The following is a 19,119-nucleotide window of genomic DNA, read 5'->3' on the forward strand; positions in this document are numbered from 1 at the left end:
GCAATGGAAGCAATTAATGTTGATAATACCCACAGAATATTGTGAATATAACGTTTCTTTAATCATAGAAGATCGATAGCATTGATCTAATAATTTTTCGCCATTTCTTCCGAAGATTGCCGAAAGGACATACATGTGGGTTAAAAATACTTTAACCTTTGTACAAAAAATAACAATAAAGGATACACAGGTAAGCACGTGTCTTGTTTTTATTTCATTTCATCTATTTCTTGATTAGTTTTCAAATAAATAATGATTATATTTGAGCCGCATTTTATCACAATACGTAAAAGGATCCTTGCGTTATATTCGAACGTTTTTCTTTTACGGCTTGAGTCCGTCGGTCTTCCTTTGCGTTGAATAACCACTTTCGCTTTGCTATCAGATTCGTTATTAAAGAAGCGAACCTTACAGCACATGCGCGGATTAAGGTCACCAGAAGTCACATGTATACGAACTTATCTAGGCCGATTTTTTTGTCTTGCAAGACAATAAATATATAGACATCTCTATCATGTCTTTGATGCATTTTATGTGTGGATATCAAATGAAATTGTACAAAAAGTATAATGTAAAGGTAATAATTAAGTTAAGGCATATTTCAACAGAAACAAAAAATTGACAGCTAATGCAGCTTTAATTATTATAGTAACCATGCGATATGTAATCATCTTCTTTGGTGTTGTTGTATGTTGAATATGTAATCATTGTGTTTGATGGTTTAAAAACTACTAACTGTTTAAAGAATAGTATAAATGACAGCTATGTCCATATAATGAATTAGTGAACAATAGCCACGTTTAAAAGATAAAAATGAATTAAGTACGAATAAAATATAATTAAAGCGTTAAATTGATTTTTTGTTCAATATTTTCACTTTTTATTCATATTTCATTTGAATTCAATTCCCTCTTTTCTTTTAAACGTGGCTTTTCTTCATTAATTCATTCTTCTTATTTACGTTTAATTTGAGCCACTTCACAACATATATTATTTTTATGTTTACGTAGCCAACTCGTCAATAAATTCCACAACATTACCCATAGGTGACATTTACAGGGAATTGTTACATTTTTACATATTAAGATTTGAATACGGAAGGATGAGTTCGTACGCATATAGTTTGAAGTAAGCATTATACTTAAACTAATATATCATGGATAAAGCATTACTTTTTGACAAGTATTAGGTTATAATTTAAATTGGACATACAGAACAGAACATGCATGAGCAGTACTTATAAATAATTAGCAGAGATTGTTGAATATTTATATTTAATTATCGATAAAATATTCATTTAGATAAATTATTCTAAAATATAAATCAATATAGATATGTGTTTTGAACTATAAATGTATTTGCTCTTTGTTATCAGAAATTCTGGCATTTTCATATTGTCTGTCTTTGGAACTGAGTGAGGGATAAAAGTAAAAGAGAGGACATTGATTGCAATGCAGCGTTTGAATAAAGTAAACATTGTATGTACTTCAAATCCTCTTTTCCTCTTTCGTTGGACTTCACTTTTTATGAGCAACTTGGTTGGTGTTTCTAAAAAAGCGGAGGACACTTACCCTACCGGTGCAACTTGTCCATACTTCAAGTTTTAGGGGAGTCCGAGTTGCTTATTTCTTTTGTTACTTTGTATGTATTATTTTAGTTATCTTGTGTTATTTCCTTCACGACGTTTGCTGTTTAAGACATTCAACATATCCTTTAAGTTTTTTAAAATAATCATTGGGATATTTTGTTGTCATTTAGCATTCTCTCCGTAACGTGTCACTTCCGAACGATGAATTGATTACCTCATTATTTTGTACCCCACTAACTTGCCCAAACTTGTTGCTCTCCCTATGAACAACGAAGCCGCTGAAAGGTAAATGCCATGCTTATGAAACTTCTTGATATATACCTTATTCTCAGATGCATTTAAGATTAATTAAATGCATTGGAGATATGTATACTTCTGTATTTATTACTTTATATATCATTACTATCTTTACATGAGGGTTCAGGCACTTCACTTGGTTTTATTGGACATTTACATGGTAATTTTACAAAATGATATTTTCGATTTTTTATGTCAAAAGGTTATTCATTAATATTGAGTGTTCGTGTAAAATAACATAAAACATATTGAATAGCTGTGTCTTGTGAGAGGGCATATTTTGACAATCAAAAACAAAATATAAAATTTGATTGCGCAGAAATGCCTCAGTAAAACTATGTGCCAATTACAAAGTTAGTCTAACGGTTTCAAGAAATTGACAAATATGCAAAAATATTTTAACTCTAATCATCCTTTGATGTTACAATTCGTTACGTTGAATTTTTGACAATTTCATCACAGGAAAATTCTGCGACAAATCGTAATCGAATTAAATACCTTCGTTCCCGTTCTATATGGTGCCTCGTCGTAGAATGAGTTTGTTGCTTGTTGGGCGGAAAGTAATTTCAATGAAGAGCATTTAAACTGTTTAATTTTCATTTTTTCTTTCAACCATAGGGACGAATGTCACTGAAGTTTTTACGAATAAACATCGGCTCTATTTTTGTTTTCGCCTATTTGCCAAAGTTCTGTACAGCGGTAGACGTTCGTCCGATCTCTTACCGCTGCAGAAAGGCCTTTCGGAATTCTCGGATTCTTTTTACATAAAACGCCGTATGGTAATCGGATAACATTGCGTAAAATCATTCAGTTTTTCCCGACTTAGATTCCTGGTTTTTTTTTCTGACAGGGATGGTTTCAGCGCCAAGATTGAATTACGAACATCACAAGCTGTTGTGGAGCTTGCTGTTTGACATGTATTTCGAATTTTGACGTCTTTGAATTGTTAAATTTTGAAGGTTTCATGTGTGGTTCTGTGTGTGTGTGTGTGTGTGTGTGTGTGTGTGTGTGTGTGTGTGTGTGTTGATTAAGGTGGAATCTTGCGCATCAATTACAGTACGGAAAATTCCATCAGTACAATGTAACAGATCCCCCAACAAAAAAAATGTAACATGATTGTAGTTAAGTGGTGAAAGTCACTGTTAATTTAAAATAATTTAACTTTACTATTTCAATGTGTTAATTTACTATTATTAATGTGATCAGACTTTTTTAAATCTGGTTCCCGACCTTCCTATGTATTTTGCCATTGTTATTTTTTTAAAATGTGTGCGACGTACTGAAATATAAAATTTAAATATTTTATTTGTATTTTCTTTCTTCGATCCGTAAACACTGGGAAAGTTATCTACTACTATATCGTATTGTTAGGTTTGTTATATAAAAATAGATTTAATCTTACAGGCAAATATGTATTTCTGAAATAATAAGGACCATCCTTACTTTGCAAAACCTGGAAAATGTGAGTAAAAAACTAAAAGAAAACATTTGATCAATTTTTATTGCAGCACTTCTGAAGATAAATTTTGTATGTATCTTGGGCGTCTATGCATGAAAGAATCATGGTCTGGTTTAGTATGCACCTTTTCCGACTGAAAAAAAACAGTCATACATTATGATATTATCTTACACAAAAAAAGTAAAATTGATTACTTAACACGCATGACATTGATCGTCGACAAGAGTATGTGAGTTATATAATTATATGTAGAAAAAACATCCTGAGAAAACGTCATATTATTCCTCATAATAATGTGCAAAACTTGATATATGTGATCAGTGTTAGTTCATAAAAAACGAGTTTATTTGAGATTTTTGTTTTATTTGATATTTCGTACGTACCGCCGCCACCGCCAACAATTACTCCAGCGCCTCCTCCAATACCATATCCACCAGCAACAATGGCTGGTCCACTTACTACTGCACCTGGTGCACTGACAGCTTTGACGACAGATGTTCTCACAATTGGTGCACTAACAACGGCTGCACCATAACCGAGACCATAGCCTCCGTATCCTCCATAACCACCGTAACCTCCATAACCACCGTAACCTCCATAGCCACCGTAACCTCCGTAGCCACCATAGCCATATCCAAGTCCGCCATAACCGTAACCTAAACCTTTAAGACCTTTTTTATAGAAAAATACATTTTTTAAAAATATATATAAATTGTTTTTGTCTGCAATAACTGTTGCAACTTATATTGTTTCTGTGTATATTTGAAAAAAAAAATACGATTTACCTTTGCGGTTTGGTATAAATACTTTGTGATAACTACATGTATGAGCGATCTTTAATTCGTAGATCATGTGAGAACAGTTCTCACTGAACATTATCGTTGTGAATATGAATTCGTGGTTCAATTGAATCCTGAAAAATTGGTGTTTCCACAGATTGTTATTTAAACAACAGTTAAAGCATTTAGAATCATTAAAATCAAAATATATTTGGCTTCCGAAGAACAAGTATATTTAATTTAAAGCAGTAACAGTATGTTCATACCAATTCCGCCACCTATAAGAACACCTCCTCCACCTGAAAAAAAATTCAGCGATTTTTTTAAAAGGTCTTCCATAGCTTGTCTATGCATACTTCGTAACTTATTGATAGATATATTGTTAAATATGTACATCAAATCGTACGAACAACTTGCTGAAAGTTGCCTGTTTTGCGATGTGCAAAACAGTTCTAATGACATGAAGACAAAATCATTTCATTGTATAATATTACATATTCATATAATATTTCAAAAAATATTTAAGTAGCTGTCTTTGTAAGAATCATGCAAAGTCTGAAAAAAAATGTGATACACCTCCAAAATATCGATTACTGATTCTGTTCGGTTTGCTAAACATATTAAAAACATTCATTAATCTCGTCTTCAAATTAATGGGTATTAATTTAAATTGTATTTACCATAGTAACCTCCTCCTCCATAGTAACCACCATAACCACCAAAACCGCTAACCATACAGGCAGCAACCAACAGGAGAGATACACAGCTGAGGAATTGCATGGTGCTAACAAAAATGGGAAACATAATAGAGTATAATTATGAAAAGTAAATATATATCTAATGTGGTTAAATGAGTCATTTCTAGAAGTTCTTCAAATAAATAAACTTTTTAATCAAATCTTGTAAAAGTGTATTTCTGAATACTCGAAAACTTTTGAAACTTGGTTAATGTAATAAAACGTTTCATTGGTTCATTTTTTTAATGAAAATGGAGCCAGGCACTGCAAGAAAACACAAACTGGTTGACAGAAATGGTAAAGGGTAATAATGGAAACTTCTTCAGAGATCACAGTAGCGTTAAAACATACCACTCAAAATACATTGAATGGTCTTACTCCCATGGTTTGTTCTTAATCAAAATTTACTGTTATTTTAAAGAAGTCAAGAACAACTTATATCTGAATTTCTCTAGGGAAACTAATTTTGTCACGGGTATGGAAATAAAATTACACATTTATAGTTTCACATTGAAAAAAAGGGAAATGATGCATACAAAGTAATCCTATAATTTTTCCTTTACTATTGATTGAACACAACAGTCCCTATTGTTCATTGATGTTAAAATTTACATCTATATATGTCTTTTTCCTTGGTAAGTAAACTGGAAAATGGTACCCGTTTCAAACCAAATTTGTTGTAAAGTAAATACTGAAAGTTTACTCTATCAATTGCAAATTAGAAACGTTACAAGAGAAAAGAAATAAATAGAACTTAATAAAGGATTAGATGTACTCACTTTTGGTGTAGACTATGGATGTGAACCACTAGGAGAAATGCATCTTATATATACTTTTCAGTGGTGGAATAAACAGACTGGTGCAAGGAAAAAACTTAATTCATAGCTTAAAAGTCTTGATCTTTTTACCAAAAATATCTATCATTCTGAATCGCAATAAATCCACAATAAAAGTAGACATATTGCTTTTAAAAGTCAACGATTTTATTTTAAATTTTGATGATTTGAATATCAATGGGAATTATAATGACAAAAAACTTTTTTCTCCATTTTTTTTTTACATGTGTATTTGTAAATAAGTTTTGTAAGATAGATGACAAGCAGTCGTGTGCGCGTGATGATCGTCAATTTATACCATTCATCATTATTTCATCATAAATCCCGAACGCAATTTTATAAGCTAAATTTGAAAAAATAATTTCTAGATTTCTTGTCTCCTAATGCTGTATGGTGTAAATATTTGGCATATATATCTTTTTATTTTGCAAAACAGTATATGAAAAACTGTTGTTTTTTTTATCTTGGTGGATGTGTAGTTGTGCTTAAAGTATGTGAGGCAAAAAGTTTGCGAAGTATATTTAGGTGTTTTCCATAGCCGCTACAATACGTCAAAATTAGTACCCTAAAAGAAAATTCGCTATGCGTTATTTACTTCAGTTTAATCCTTTATAACTTGTATCTCAACATCCGATGGAATACTCTTTTCGCGTTCAATGTTATCTAGAGGATCAGTATTGATTTAGTTCGGTTGCTCCTTGAATGTGATTTCTATGTTTGAAAAAAAGTATAATTTCATTAAATTTTATTTGATTCATTGTCCTGAAAAGATGCAATTCAGTGGACCTATTAAATAAACTTCAATTTATCAATAAGACAAAAACTTGTTAACAAAATTGTATAAATACAATCGTTAAAAGCTGTGTGTAATGACGTTTAATGAAATAACAAAACAGATAAAAACAAAATATACACTTTCTAATGCATTTTGTCTTATTGAATGAACTATTCAATTGAGTTATCAATGAACCAACATTCGAGCGAAAATCAAAAGAATATATTCCAAATATATCGACTCGAAAGTGAATATACACACTAGTACAACATAGAACGTGAACAAACAAGTAAACTGTAGTTAAGAGCAACCCGGACTCAATTTAAACATTGGAGCATGAACCAGGTGCACCGGAAGGGAAAGCGTCCTCTACTTTTCTAGAAACACCCGTCAAATTGCTTATTAAGAATAACGTCCTAGATAGACAAACTATTATATAATGACCACATCGGTTCTCATGTTGTAGATGGATATACCATATCGATTTACGAGTTCATGATGACGACAATCCAAAATCTGTAGTAATGACTTTAATCATAAAGCAGCATAACCTTTTCCAGAAGATACCTAATTGTGAGAAGTCCAGCTCTGGAATAATGTATGAGTTGTGATATGGAAACACCATACGCAAATGTTGAAAGGATGTTGCCACAAATGAAAGGAAAGTTGACAATGATAATTAATTGCGTTTGTCGTATAATTTGGTCATGAGTTTTTCTTTTTAATAGATCTCTTACTGCTTGGCTAAAAATAAGGCTGACTTCACAGTGTCTGTAGTGTACTTTATCTCAAGTCTCTGAGTATGATGCAATGTACTAAATCATCCCAACGGTAGGATTGATTAAAGACAATATGCCATATATATATAGAAAGGTCTGAAAAATTCCCAACGATGTTAGAACTGTTAAATTTGCGATGCAAATTTTTGGTCGTTCCCTCCGCGGGACTCGAACTCGTACCGCTGTGACACCTATGGCAACACCGCCTGCACAAAGGCCAGCGCCCTAGACCACTCGACCAGCTGGGCTATATAAAAATATAGCTTTCGCTGGCCGGGTCATTCCTCCTCGTAGGATTAATCTAGGGCTGTAACTTGGTACACGATGTATGGTAGTACGGGACAGTTCTAACATCGTTGGGAATTTTTCAGACCTTTCTATACGTTTACATATCTTCCCTGTATCAATTTGATCCGATGGAGCAGTGTAGCGAATAGAGACGTCACATTCTGAGACGTTGTATAATATTGATTTGTTGTGACATGCATCATTAATTTGATCCTCTATCCTACATAATAACATCTAAATGAACTGTCCCGTACTACCATACATCGTGTACTAAGTACTGGACTTTGTGCAGGCGGTGTTGCCATAGGTGTCACAGCGGTACGAGCTCGAGTCCCGCGGAGGGAACGACCAAACATTTGCATCGCAAATTTAACAGTTCTAACATCGTTGGGAATTTTTCAGACCTTTATATACGTTTACATATCTTCCCTGTCTCAATTTGATCCGATGGAGCAGTGTAGCGAATAGAGTCGTCACATTCCGAGACGTTGTATATATATATAGCAAAATGAGAGGCTAAACTTCTATTGGATCAGATCAGCTACAACGTCAGCCTCATAAGAGTGATAAAATATGCCAGCAAGCAGCGGAGCATAATTTATTCCCATTGAAATGCCAACCGTCTGATGAAAAAAAAGTCCACAACACTAGATATAAAGTTGTCGATCATTATTCCAACATTCTGACAATATCTTAGTCGGTATATTTTACAGTTTTAGAAGATCATTTGAAATGTAATTTAGTTAAATGTTTTACAAAATGCCCAAATGGCGACATGTTAGCATAGGAAAACTTGTCGCATCTGATCAATCCGTCTACGTTATTGATTTTATCAAATTAAAGTTCCGTTTTTAAAGTCGATTTTCAATTATATTTTTATTTCTGTAAGATTCTGAATAATAATCGACCTACACTGTCCATTTTGTATAACATAACTTGGTATTTCAGCCACGCCCTATTATTAAAGAACTACTCCAACTAATCCCAATATACTACAGGCATGCATGTCAATTACAAATGGCGTTGTCGATTGATGACAATGGCAGAATTTATCCGCGTAAAAATTTCATTTAAAAAATATAATATCCCGATTCATAGAGCATTGTCACACACAAACACTACTAGCTGTACTATATTATGAGTTCGTACAGTTCGTTATTGTATTGGTCGAATCATTGTTTATGACCGACAGTGTGCATAATGATTTTTTTAAATAAAAAATAGACTTGGTTTTTAATGTATACCATTTTTTTGTTGTTTTTTTTTTTTTTTTTTTTGTTTTTTTGTTTTTTTTGTTTTTTGTTTTGTTTTGTTTATTGTTTAAGGTTATTTGTTTGCAATACAATAACTACCTGATATACTTTCTTCTATAATTTATGCACGATTTGAACATTGTCTCAATTATGATACAAGGCTTTAGGTTTGACGTCATGATGTACAGTGAATGATAGTGACAACCAAATACTATCGATCAAATGTTCCATAAAAGCATGGTTTACACTTCAGAATTAATATTCTTAATATTCCTTATCACTTTCGTATTAAACTTGTCAAATTTCTTTTAGCAATTAATTTTGTGGGGAAATCTAAAACATTTTTCTTTGATTAATTACCTTTAAGATCAAGGATTGTGCTTAATATTCTTCATTTAATCTATAGAGATGACATCAAGATCTTAACACCAATGGAAAATATATACATTAGAAACTTTCCCATCGTTCTTAATCTACTATCAACAAGATAATGTAAGTATTATTTAATTACAATGAGTTTGATGTAGGGTAAAAGTGTTGAGTTATATCATAATGCTTAGATTCTATGATTTGTAATCAAAGACTTGTTTTAAAAACTTTTTTTAAATGCTTTGGTTTTTCTCCTTAAAAACGTATATTTATAATTAAATCTATAATTTATCTCCTTAACACAAAATGGAGACACTTCCATGAGGAGAAAATGAGGATATTGTGACAAAATTTATCGTTTGTCTGCAAAACACTTGTGATTAGATCTGTTTCCTTGTTGAAGCACCATGAAATTCCTTAGTTGTGTTACCCTTCTTTTGGTTGGTGTCAGTATGGTTCGCAGCTTTTTGTGGGGTCCCGAAGTAAGAGGCTATATTGGTAAATATCGCAATAAAGAGCACTCACTACTGAGTTACCTGTAGACAAGAATAGATTTAATGATAGTACTTAAAAATAACTTTGATTGAAAATTTGCTATACTGTTATGTATATTATCACGATATGGGTTCCGCAATCATAAAAACGAGGCTAACTTATGATATTGATATAACATTAATTACAAATTAGGACATTGGTTCTTTGACAACTTCATGAATTGTGCTATTATTTTCAATCGGGATTGCGTACGTATGTTTGAAATGTAAAAACGAAATAACGGTTAATATGTATTGAATATTTAATTGAAAATATAGATATTTTATAAGAGAAGTTTAAGCGACTCGGAATAATCCGATACTGTAAACCGGAAATTTTTGCGCCGTCTCTTTTTACGCAGTTTCTGCAATCAATCGGTTTATGCAGTTTTTCAGGAGGTAGACCTAGGGTAAGAGACACAACTTTTACAAATCATTTGTATTCAACTTTTTACATTAATCGCATGTAAGCATCAAAATAACTTGGATTGATTTCATTCTGCTTCAAATGAAAACTTGTAGGCTTTGATAAATTGTATATGATACAAACATATAACTGATTCCAAGAGTTATGTCCATTACCTTAGGTATACCTCCTTAAATCGCAATCGTTCCTCGAAATGTATTATAATGTTTATTGATCAAAACATTCACGACAGTTTAATTTCCGCTTTAACTCACAAAAATAGCGAACATTAAACTGCCACCAAAACTTCAATGTTTTCATAGTTGAATTCGCCATATGAATATTACTCAAATCACAATAAATGAGGTTATTAAATACAGTGGATATAGTTGTGCATCTCTTATTGATAAACTCCTAAAGGTAATGAACAAGTCAGTTACGGAGTTATTGGCTAAATTGTCAAAACAATACCTTTAGACCTTTGGGTAACAATCAGTCTATCAAGGGAAGACAACTATTTCCCAATTACAAAACTGAGAAAAAAGATGATTTTGTTTTGCACCAATTTTAGGTGGACGTTATCTTGTTGGCGGTGGAATAAGTATGCATAAAACATCATTTCTTTGAATTTCGAACCCATCCCTATATTTATAAAGTTATAAAGTATATGCTTCGTTAACTTCAGGTTTGGCCATGAAAACGAACTGAATGAAATAAATATGAATAATGAATGCATCATATTTAGTAAAATTAATGCTATCTTCAAGGTTGCCATCAAAATCTTTATTGCAGTTCATTTATGCCCACAAAACATGGAAACCTAAATGCAAACTTGAGACAACTAGATATTTTTCCTGTAAACGCCTAGTAAAGCAAACAAAAATAAAATGGTTTTAAACGTATTGCCCATTTGTCGACCGACAAAACACCTGCAAACCTTCTTAATTCGTATGAATTTAATGAAAGGTGCTTAGAAACCGTGTCTTGTCACATAATTTTGACCTTTGAATGTTCTACAACTTGTTAATCGATTTTGTCTAGAATTTTTTCATTACGTTAGCACAGAATAGGAGCCAAAAAAGTCTTAATATTTTGTAACCTGGATTTTAAGCAAATAACAGAAGCGGAAACAAGTATATATACCTCTTTCTTTGATTTAAATTCCTTCGTAAAATTTAAAAAGTTAATGTATATACATTATTGCAGGTTTGATAAAAACAGAAATATCATTTCAATTAATATTTGCATTCATGAAGGTGTTAAAGGCATTGGATATGGCGGATACAGTTACGATGGATATGGCGGATATGGTTATGGTGGATACAGCGGATATGGTCTCGATTACCGTGCAACTGTAGTCAGTGCACCAGTTGTCATGACATCCGTTGTGAAAGTCAAAACAGCTGCCCCTTTTGTCAGTGCACCGGCAGCAGTTATTGGTGGAGCCGTCATCGGTGGAGGAATCGCCTACGGTGGTAGCGTAATCGCCTATGGTGGCGGCGGACGTATTGGAGGTAAATTACTACATAAAACGTAATTATTTCTATCTAAAAAATGACAATATATATCATAACTAATGTAATGTTTTATGAAATGCAAATATAGAGAAATAGAGTTAATTCGCTGTTTAAATATATTTTATCGTTGTCATTCAGTTTCAGGACTTATTTTTGCAAATAACTACAGTAATATTTTGTTATTATTTTCAATTTAGGTGGAAAATATTAAACCGGATCCTGAAACTCCATTGCAACAAAACTTCCCACTGTAGACGACCTAATTACGAATTACCTATCATCAGACTTCCTGAAATAAAAAAAAATCTTTTATACACTTTGGTTATATGTTTTGATGTGACCATTTGAGATAAAGATGTGTCGATGAAAATGTTTGCTACACGTGACAAGATCGTTCTAGTACGAAATACGATTAACCAAATCCATCCTTTATTGTTATTTTTCAATTTCACCTTTCTTTTCGTATTTTTGTATATATTTAATGAATTTCTCTTCATTTGATCTTGACCTGTGCGGGTCCGAGTGTCAAAAGAATAGACATGCAGCAGCGCTAAACTTGTCGTAAAAGACGACTGGATAGTGCTCAGAACCCTGGCCGGGGGCTAGAGAGCTCTGGCCACAGAATAAGTGAGATGTGTGCCAACGGTGGTAGAAGGGAAAACCTGACCGCAAACCATAGTGGTGTCACGTGTTGGGAAAGATTGCACATTCCTCGCACATTCAAGAATCTGCTGTGGTATTCGATAGGAGTAGGAACATTTGTGCTCAACCACAGAAGGCTAAAACGCTCGACCCTACAACCCTCTCGTTATTTCCAGTGGCAATCGAAATTCGTCGATCCTACTGTCCTTGTGTCCTACCTCATTTTTCATTTCATCATAATTTCATGTTCATTTTATCACCCATTTCATGTTCATTGCCCTGATATAGCTAAAATATTGATGATTGGGCGTTAAACACCAATATATCAATCAATCAATCGTTTGTTCTTTCTCTACCCTAAAGAAAAGAACGAATATTCAGAACTAAATACTTTTTTTTCAAATAGTTTCATATCGTTTATCTGAAAGAATAAAAGAATGATTGTAAAATAAAACCAAACTTAACAGACGTTGATTGCGTAAGGAACAATTTATATTTTTTTCGACAACATTTATCTGAAATTAATGAAATTATGCCCCGTTTCCGTTTAATGTAACCTTCTTCTAACATTAAAATTAACTCTGAATTGTTTTTAATAATTCAATCGACAATCGATTTCATTAAGTATTTTATCAGTTGTCCTTCAGCGAGCTGAGAGCATCTAGCTGGGAGACGGACCTTGTACATTAACCGATAACAATAGCTTTATAAAAGTAAATAAAAGATAGCACCAAAACAAAAATGCAAATTTACAGCATATTTCTTTCTACTATATGAAGTCGGATCGCTATGTTCTTATTAGACTCAATAAACGAAAATAATTTATCCATAGTATCATTTGTTAAACACAATGAGTTTGGAATTAATGTTCCTTGTGAAGAATAATTGATTAAATGATCGATCAAAAAATAATAAAACAAGTTCCTTTTCTTTTCATATTCTAATAATAAAATAATAAAATCAATTTTCAAACAATTTGGTGCCAAATTAGCCCCTACGTACACAATGACAGGGATTTAGCAATCACTACTTGATTAACTGATATCAAGTTTCTATCCTTATGACGAAAAAAGAAATTTTCCCTTAAATTTCATATAATACTAGATTCATAAGCTACCGAAACTGATGCTGACCGGATTTCAATCGGGTGCTCTGAGGGATCAAATTAACCTGCGATGTATCTACCATTGTTTTGTAGGAAATGAAATTGCAAGTGCTTCAGTTTTATTTTGTTTATTGTTTTTTTATTTCTTAGTTTTGTTTCGTTTGTTTTTGTTTATTGTTTTTTTGTGTTGTTTTGTTTGTTTGTTTGTTTGTTTGTTTTTTGTTTGTTTTTTGTTTTTTTTTAATGTTTGTTTAGTTTTTTGTTTGTTTGTTTGGTTTTTGTTTTTGTTTTTGTTTTTTGTTTTTTGTTTAGTTTTTTTGTTTGTACTGTATGCCGTTTTATTTTGTTCAGTTTTATATGTAATTGATCATTGTATATTATTCTGTTGTCAACATTTTGTACATGAGTATCAACACTGGTATCATATATTGTTACCATATTCATCTTTATGGAGTAATATCTGATTGCCTAAATACACAGCACAGCAATGGAATAATCACCTAAATAGTTATGGATGTATTTGATTTATATGATAAAAGATGGGTCAGACAAGAATATGACGAAGCACCCTTTTTGGTAACCTTGACGAGGGCAATTAGTCTAATTAGTCTTCGGCACAATGTCAAATCCCCTGAATAAATACCTAAATATATATTTTGACCTTAATTTGTACATGGAGACCAAGACAAATGTTGTCTTTCCTTAATTCAAATGTCGTTCCTGCAGACAAAACCTCGAACATTATGTTTGTGCTCTATGGATGTCTTATTGCAGATTTAGATCTACATGACGAGTTTGGTGATTGTACATACAAACGCACTACTTTCAACAAAGATGAAAGCAAGAAGTATTTCATGGCTTCTTTAAACATACCAATGGAAACCAAGTCTATAGACTTATCTTATTTGTATTGGATATGTAAACTCCACAAAACTCCATACAAAACGAGATGCACTGTCGGTTCATCAATATGCTCGACATTATATTTTCTCTCAATTTTACAACAACAAAAAATGACAAAATGATAATTCAGTTTTTAAAAGTAACTGAACATGGTAGGTAAAAGGTCAATGGAACGTATTGTAGAAGATTACAGAAAAAACACATAATATGGTCAAGTAATGGAACGAAGGAATGGGGTAAACAAAATATCGAAGAATAAATAAAGATAACAAATGATGATAATATCAATTTTCTTATATGTATACATTATGTAACTGGGGTTAATCTATGGACAATAAAACATGCTTTTAATGCGTTATTATACAGTGAAACTTCTCCAAACCGGCCACAGCTGGGACAAGAAAAAATGGCCAGTTTATAGGAGTGGCGGGTTTTGTGAAAAATGATAATGCATTATAAGAGTTGTCTTCCTTTATGTGTTCTATAACCCTACACACTGTAGTAATATAGAGTAGCATTCGACTACTCACGTATTCCAATACAACTCCCGTACATCGTATATTTCGATATGACTATGAATTTTTTTAAGTTGAAGTTCTCCTTAAAAATGCTTTATAATTTGAAGTTGTTAGATATTTTCTGCTCGTCCGTCAAATTTCTAACACAATACAGACAAATTTTCATCCCTGGTTATTCAAATTGATTCCTTACTATCCATTCGAACAGGGTTATGTTGCTACAAGATTGAAGTCATCACTACAGACGTTTTATGGTCGTAATCATAAGCTCGTGGATCGTTATGGTGTATCCATCAGCACCATGAAAACTGATTTATTTAACGGGTCATAGTTTTCCTTTCCTCGTTTGTCTACCCCGGACTTGACTTTTTATGAGCAACTCGGCGGGTGTTTCTAGAAAAGCAGAGGACGCTTACCCTACCGATGCTCGATAAAAGTATTATTTTAATAGAATATTCAACCACATATTCGAATTTGGCATGATTGATTGTTCAGTAACTCTTAAATCAATTTTGCCAATATTTTACGGGAAAACATAAGTGTTCCGTCTTATACCATGCGTAAAGTAAGGTAATCTCGCACAGCTAAAAATGGGAATTTTCTCGTCTTTTAGTGAGAAATGGTGTTCTGTAGGGTCTGGGTAATGGTTTTAGTGTCGGAAATGGTCATATATATGGTTGTTCTAGTGTTAATGAATATATCACATATAGGCAGCGGAATTCAATTGAGCTCTTAAAAAATATATTGTCAAAAAGTATCTCAAATTTTGTTAATCTTCTTTCGTATATTCAGGATATATTCCGTGGTATTACTCTCCTCTTGGTAAAATCGTGATTGTAAAATTTAGTTTAATGTACATTTCATTTTCTACAAATTAAAAGATTTGACAGCAAACGCCATCCAATAATTCAGCAGGAGAAATGATATATGTCCTCCACATCATCCGTTTAAGTATGATTATGTTGAATGCACTTATAGTGATAAGGAAATCTGAGAGAGAAACTTAGAAACAACTCATCGATATACTTACATTGACTAGTGGATAGTTAGCGAAGATAGATTATGTACCTTTTAAACCTTTATGTAGTGTAAAACTGATGATTAAAGCATCATTATTAAGTGTTATTATTGAGATCGTAAGCCTTGATCTTAAACTTTGAAGTAATATGTCATTATGATAAGCCATAAATTTGCAATTATGGTTTATATTTTAACATAAAACATCTACGTTTTGACATTTAAGTGTACCGGTATGAATGGCAATTGACTCATTCGTGATCTGTTGATCTTTTTCACAATTTATCGCTAAAATAAGATGTATCGCATTTGTTGTATATGTACTTAAATAAGGTTTTTAAAATTTTAAAAGAATTTGAAAATCATCAACCCAATTTTGTCGAACTTTCCACAAATGACTTGTTTTGAAATATTCAATTCTTATTTGCGTTTTAACAAAATCAAATAATAAATATTAGTGCGAACTGATTCTTGTTAAACACAAACAGTTTAAGTTTGAATACAAATAAATTTTAACTGCAAATATTTTCCTTTACTTTTGACTTTCACAATGATTTGTTTCAAAACTGTCGTTTGAATACGACTATTGAGTCTTGTTTTAAATCAAATGTGGAAAACCAAGAATTAAAGCTGATTTTAAATGACACTAAACAGCTATAACAAGTATCAGCAGGTATCAATATCAACATTCTAAAGATTTTAATTTTGGTACCGATAATTATCATATTTGATGGTATATGTTTTCCATCATTAGATTTTAATCACTACAAGTTTACTGTCGTAGGATCATAATGAAGTTTTTTTATAGTGCTTCCTATGATCCAGACAACCTTCCCTTTCTCTCTGTCGTGTTTTGTGAGACAGAGAGGTATTCATCCGATGAAAAAAAACGAATTCCTCGATAACTGCTGATAAAAGTTCATTCCAAGAATTGTAAAGTGTATGGATACATCGTACCACACATGATGTCTTAGAATTACTGGAAATTCCGCAGTAAAAGGTAAAACAAATTTCTCTGTTAATTACTATTTGTAATGAAATGTTTATGTTTAATATGGCGAGATGGTCCTAAAGTTAAACTTTGCTTCAGTTTTCCACCTTATATATCTTGAGATTTTCGGAACTGCTTGTCATGTACAATGTCCATATCTAATTCAAAACCTCTCAAGTTGTGGTTGATTGCTGTTTGAATATTTTTCTTGGTTTTCTTGTGATAAGCTTTCGACTACTCCGTCTTTAATTTACTTCCTCTTTTTTCACAAAATTTTGGTGTTACCTCGGCACCAAATTTACACAATGGTAAATTTAATTTTACCGGTGTTACTGATTAAAAATCAGTAGCATTTCCGGTCTGTTCAAGGGTTCGTCACGAAAAAAAATAATTATGAGGTTGTTTTTTTTGTAAAATGCCGGTATCACAGGGCTATATGCCATATATTTGATTATATTGAAAAAGGAATTTGAAACTAGAGAAAGCAATTAAAATACGTCCATGTCTTCAAAAGAATTTTACAAGTGCTTCTTTTTGTATGTGAAATCAGTCGTCATAAAAGAATTTTGGTTTGCTTCCATTTGTAAATCCACGAAACTAAATAGTACAATTCAGGGACAACGACAAGAAAAATGTTAAAAACACACACACTACACACATCACATTCACATACACACACACACACACACACGCGCGCGCGAAAGGACATGCAATTACTAAAATAACACACACTCACACACACTTAATAGAAACAAAGGTAAATGAGCAATACAGCCTCCTTTAAAAAATGAGAATATTGGTCAGATGCATCGGTAAGTCAAATGTCTAGAAAAACCCACTGAGTCTGTAGTAGACGAACGAGGAAAAGGAGACTATGACACGATGCGCAAATCACTTATCATGGCGAAGATATATATCCCATAACAATCTACGAGTTCATGTTGCCGACCATAAAAAAATAAAGTGATGAATTTAATTTTGTTATTCCAATTTGGCTTAATAGTACATACACATACTTTATTCAATAACTATTATATAATTATAGATTTAGCAAATTAATTAGCATATACACTTTGCAATAGGCATTTAAAATACTTATTTAAATACTAGGATCAATTTCCTGTTTAAAGAACCATGCCATTCTACGCCTGCTTAACCCTGTTGTTGGTAGCTGCTTGTATGGTGAGCGGTTGGTGGTCTTGAAGTAGCACAATAAATAATCGTTTTGATATATCGGTGTACATGTATTTTTTTCTTTCATGGTGTCAACTACACATTATATTTTATCCTGCAATGAGATTATTTGTTTAACGAATAAAGGTATACGGTTATTTTTTTTTTTTTTTTTTTTGCTGTATCCGTACATTAGCAGGTTATCGTCTTTTTGGCTCCTCCCACTCACGTGATCGGCGGAACTACTTTTTTCTGGTATGCGTAAATTAATCATGGCCGCCACCATAGATACGATATAAACAAATTGCAAATCTTTTTTTTTTTGCCGTTTTGTTTCGTTTTCACCTGAATGAAATAAAAGATTTTATGTAAACCAAATAATGATTTTGCTTGTATTTTTTTTCACGGTCATATATATGGCAACTCCCAAATCTCGTTCAGATTTTATTCATTATCAGTTTGCAGACGACTTCCAATATACCAATCAGAAACAAGTCAGCTTCCACCTTCCTCGCGAAATTCAAAACTTTAATGTTCTTTAAATCGACTTTACAACATTCAAAATATTTGTATTTATTGTTCATTTTACTTATTTGTCTCTTGGAATTAAATAAATTTTGATATATTGCTTATTTTCTTCAAACAACTTTGACGGATTATATGGTGCGGATTGAATTTCAATGTTTACTGAGTCATGCGCCATGCGTATTAATTTTTTTCTTCGGGTTTAACGATCGGGGCTCCTCAGGGGATATGCATTTTAAAATTTTATTTTAAAAATGTACACAAGCACAAAAGTATTAATATAACAGGATAAAAACATTATAGGTACATTGTCGAAAATTATTGAAGATATGTGTATTCGGCTTGGAACGAGGGAAATAGCTCGGCGGAGCCTCGCATTTCCTACCCGTTCCGTCGTCTCATCACATATCTTCAATACTTTTCGACAATGTACCTGTATTACATATTTATTTTTCTAATTATTATATCTTAAGAAAGAAATAAAACACAAAACTAAAGATAAATGTGTGTTTGTATTTCTCAAAACTGCAGTGGAAAATTTTTGTTTTCGCCATTTATTCTGGTGTGATCCACCAATTACGTCAAAGGAATGCAGATAGATATTGCTTATATATCTTTATATCAAATTA

At 32.3% G+C, this 19,119-nt stretch overlaps 2 protein-coding genes across 2 annotated transcripts; one reads left to right on the forward strand and one right to left on the reverse strand.

Annotated features, from left to right (window-relative positions):
* Positions 1-3,368: 3,368 nt before the first annotated feature.
* On the reverse strand, positions 3,369-5,665 carry LOC148601180 (uncharacterized). Its single transcript, XM_088555278.1, has 5 exons — positions 5,640-5,665; positions 4,804-4,907; positions 4,390-4,422; positions 3,728-4,015; positions 3,369-3,477 (listed from the first exon to the last, which is right to left on the reverse strand). Exons 2-5 carry the CDS (start codon positions 4,901-4,903, stop codon positions 3,458-3,460), a joined length of 441 nt encoding a protein of 146 aa, XP_088411404.1. The 5' UTR covers positions 4,904-4,907; positions 5,640-5,665; the 3' UTR covers positions 3,369-3,457.
* A 3,811-nt stretch (positions 5,666-9,476) lies between these two features.
* LOC148601181 (uncharacterized) lies at positions 9,477-11,921 on the forward strand. Its single transcript, XM_088556643.1, has 3 exons — positions 9,477-9,658; positions 11,356-11,613; positions 11,814-11,921. Exons 1-3 carry the CDS (start codon positions 9,568-9,570, stop codon positions 11,825-11,827), a joined length of 363 nt encoding a protein of 120 aa, XP_088412769.1. The 5' UTR covers positions 9,477-9,567; the 3' UTR covers positions 11,828-11,921.
* Positions 11,922-19,119: the final 7,198 nt, after the last annotated feature.

The sequence above is a fragment of the Perna viridis genome, chromosome 12, assembly GCF_037379345.1.
Source record: "Perna viridis isolate PV_CMFRI_1.1 ecotype Kerala chromosome 12, ASM3737934v1, whole genome shotgun sequence".
Taxonomy (NCBI): Eukaryota; Metazoa; Mollusca; class Bivalvia; order Mytilida; family Mytilidae; genus Perna; species Perna viridis.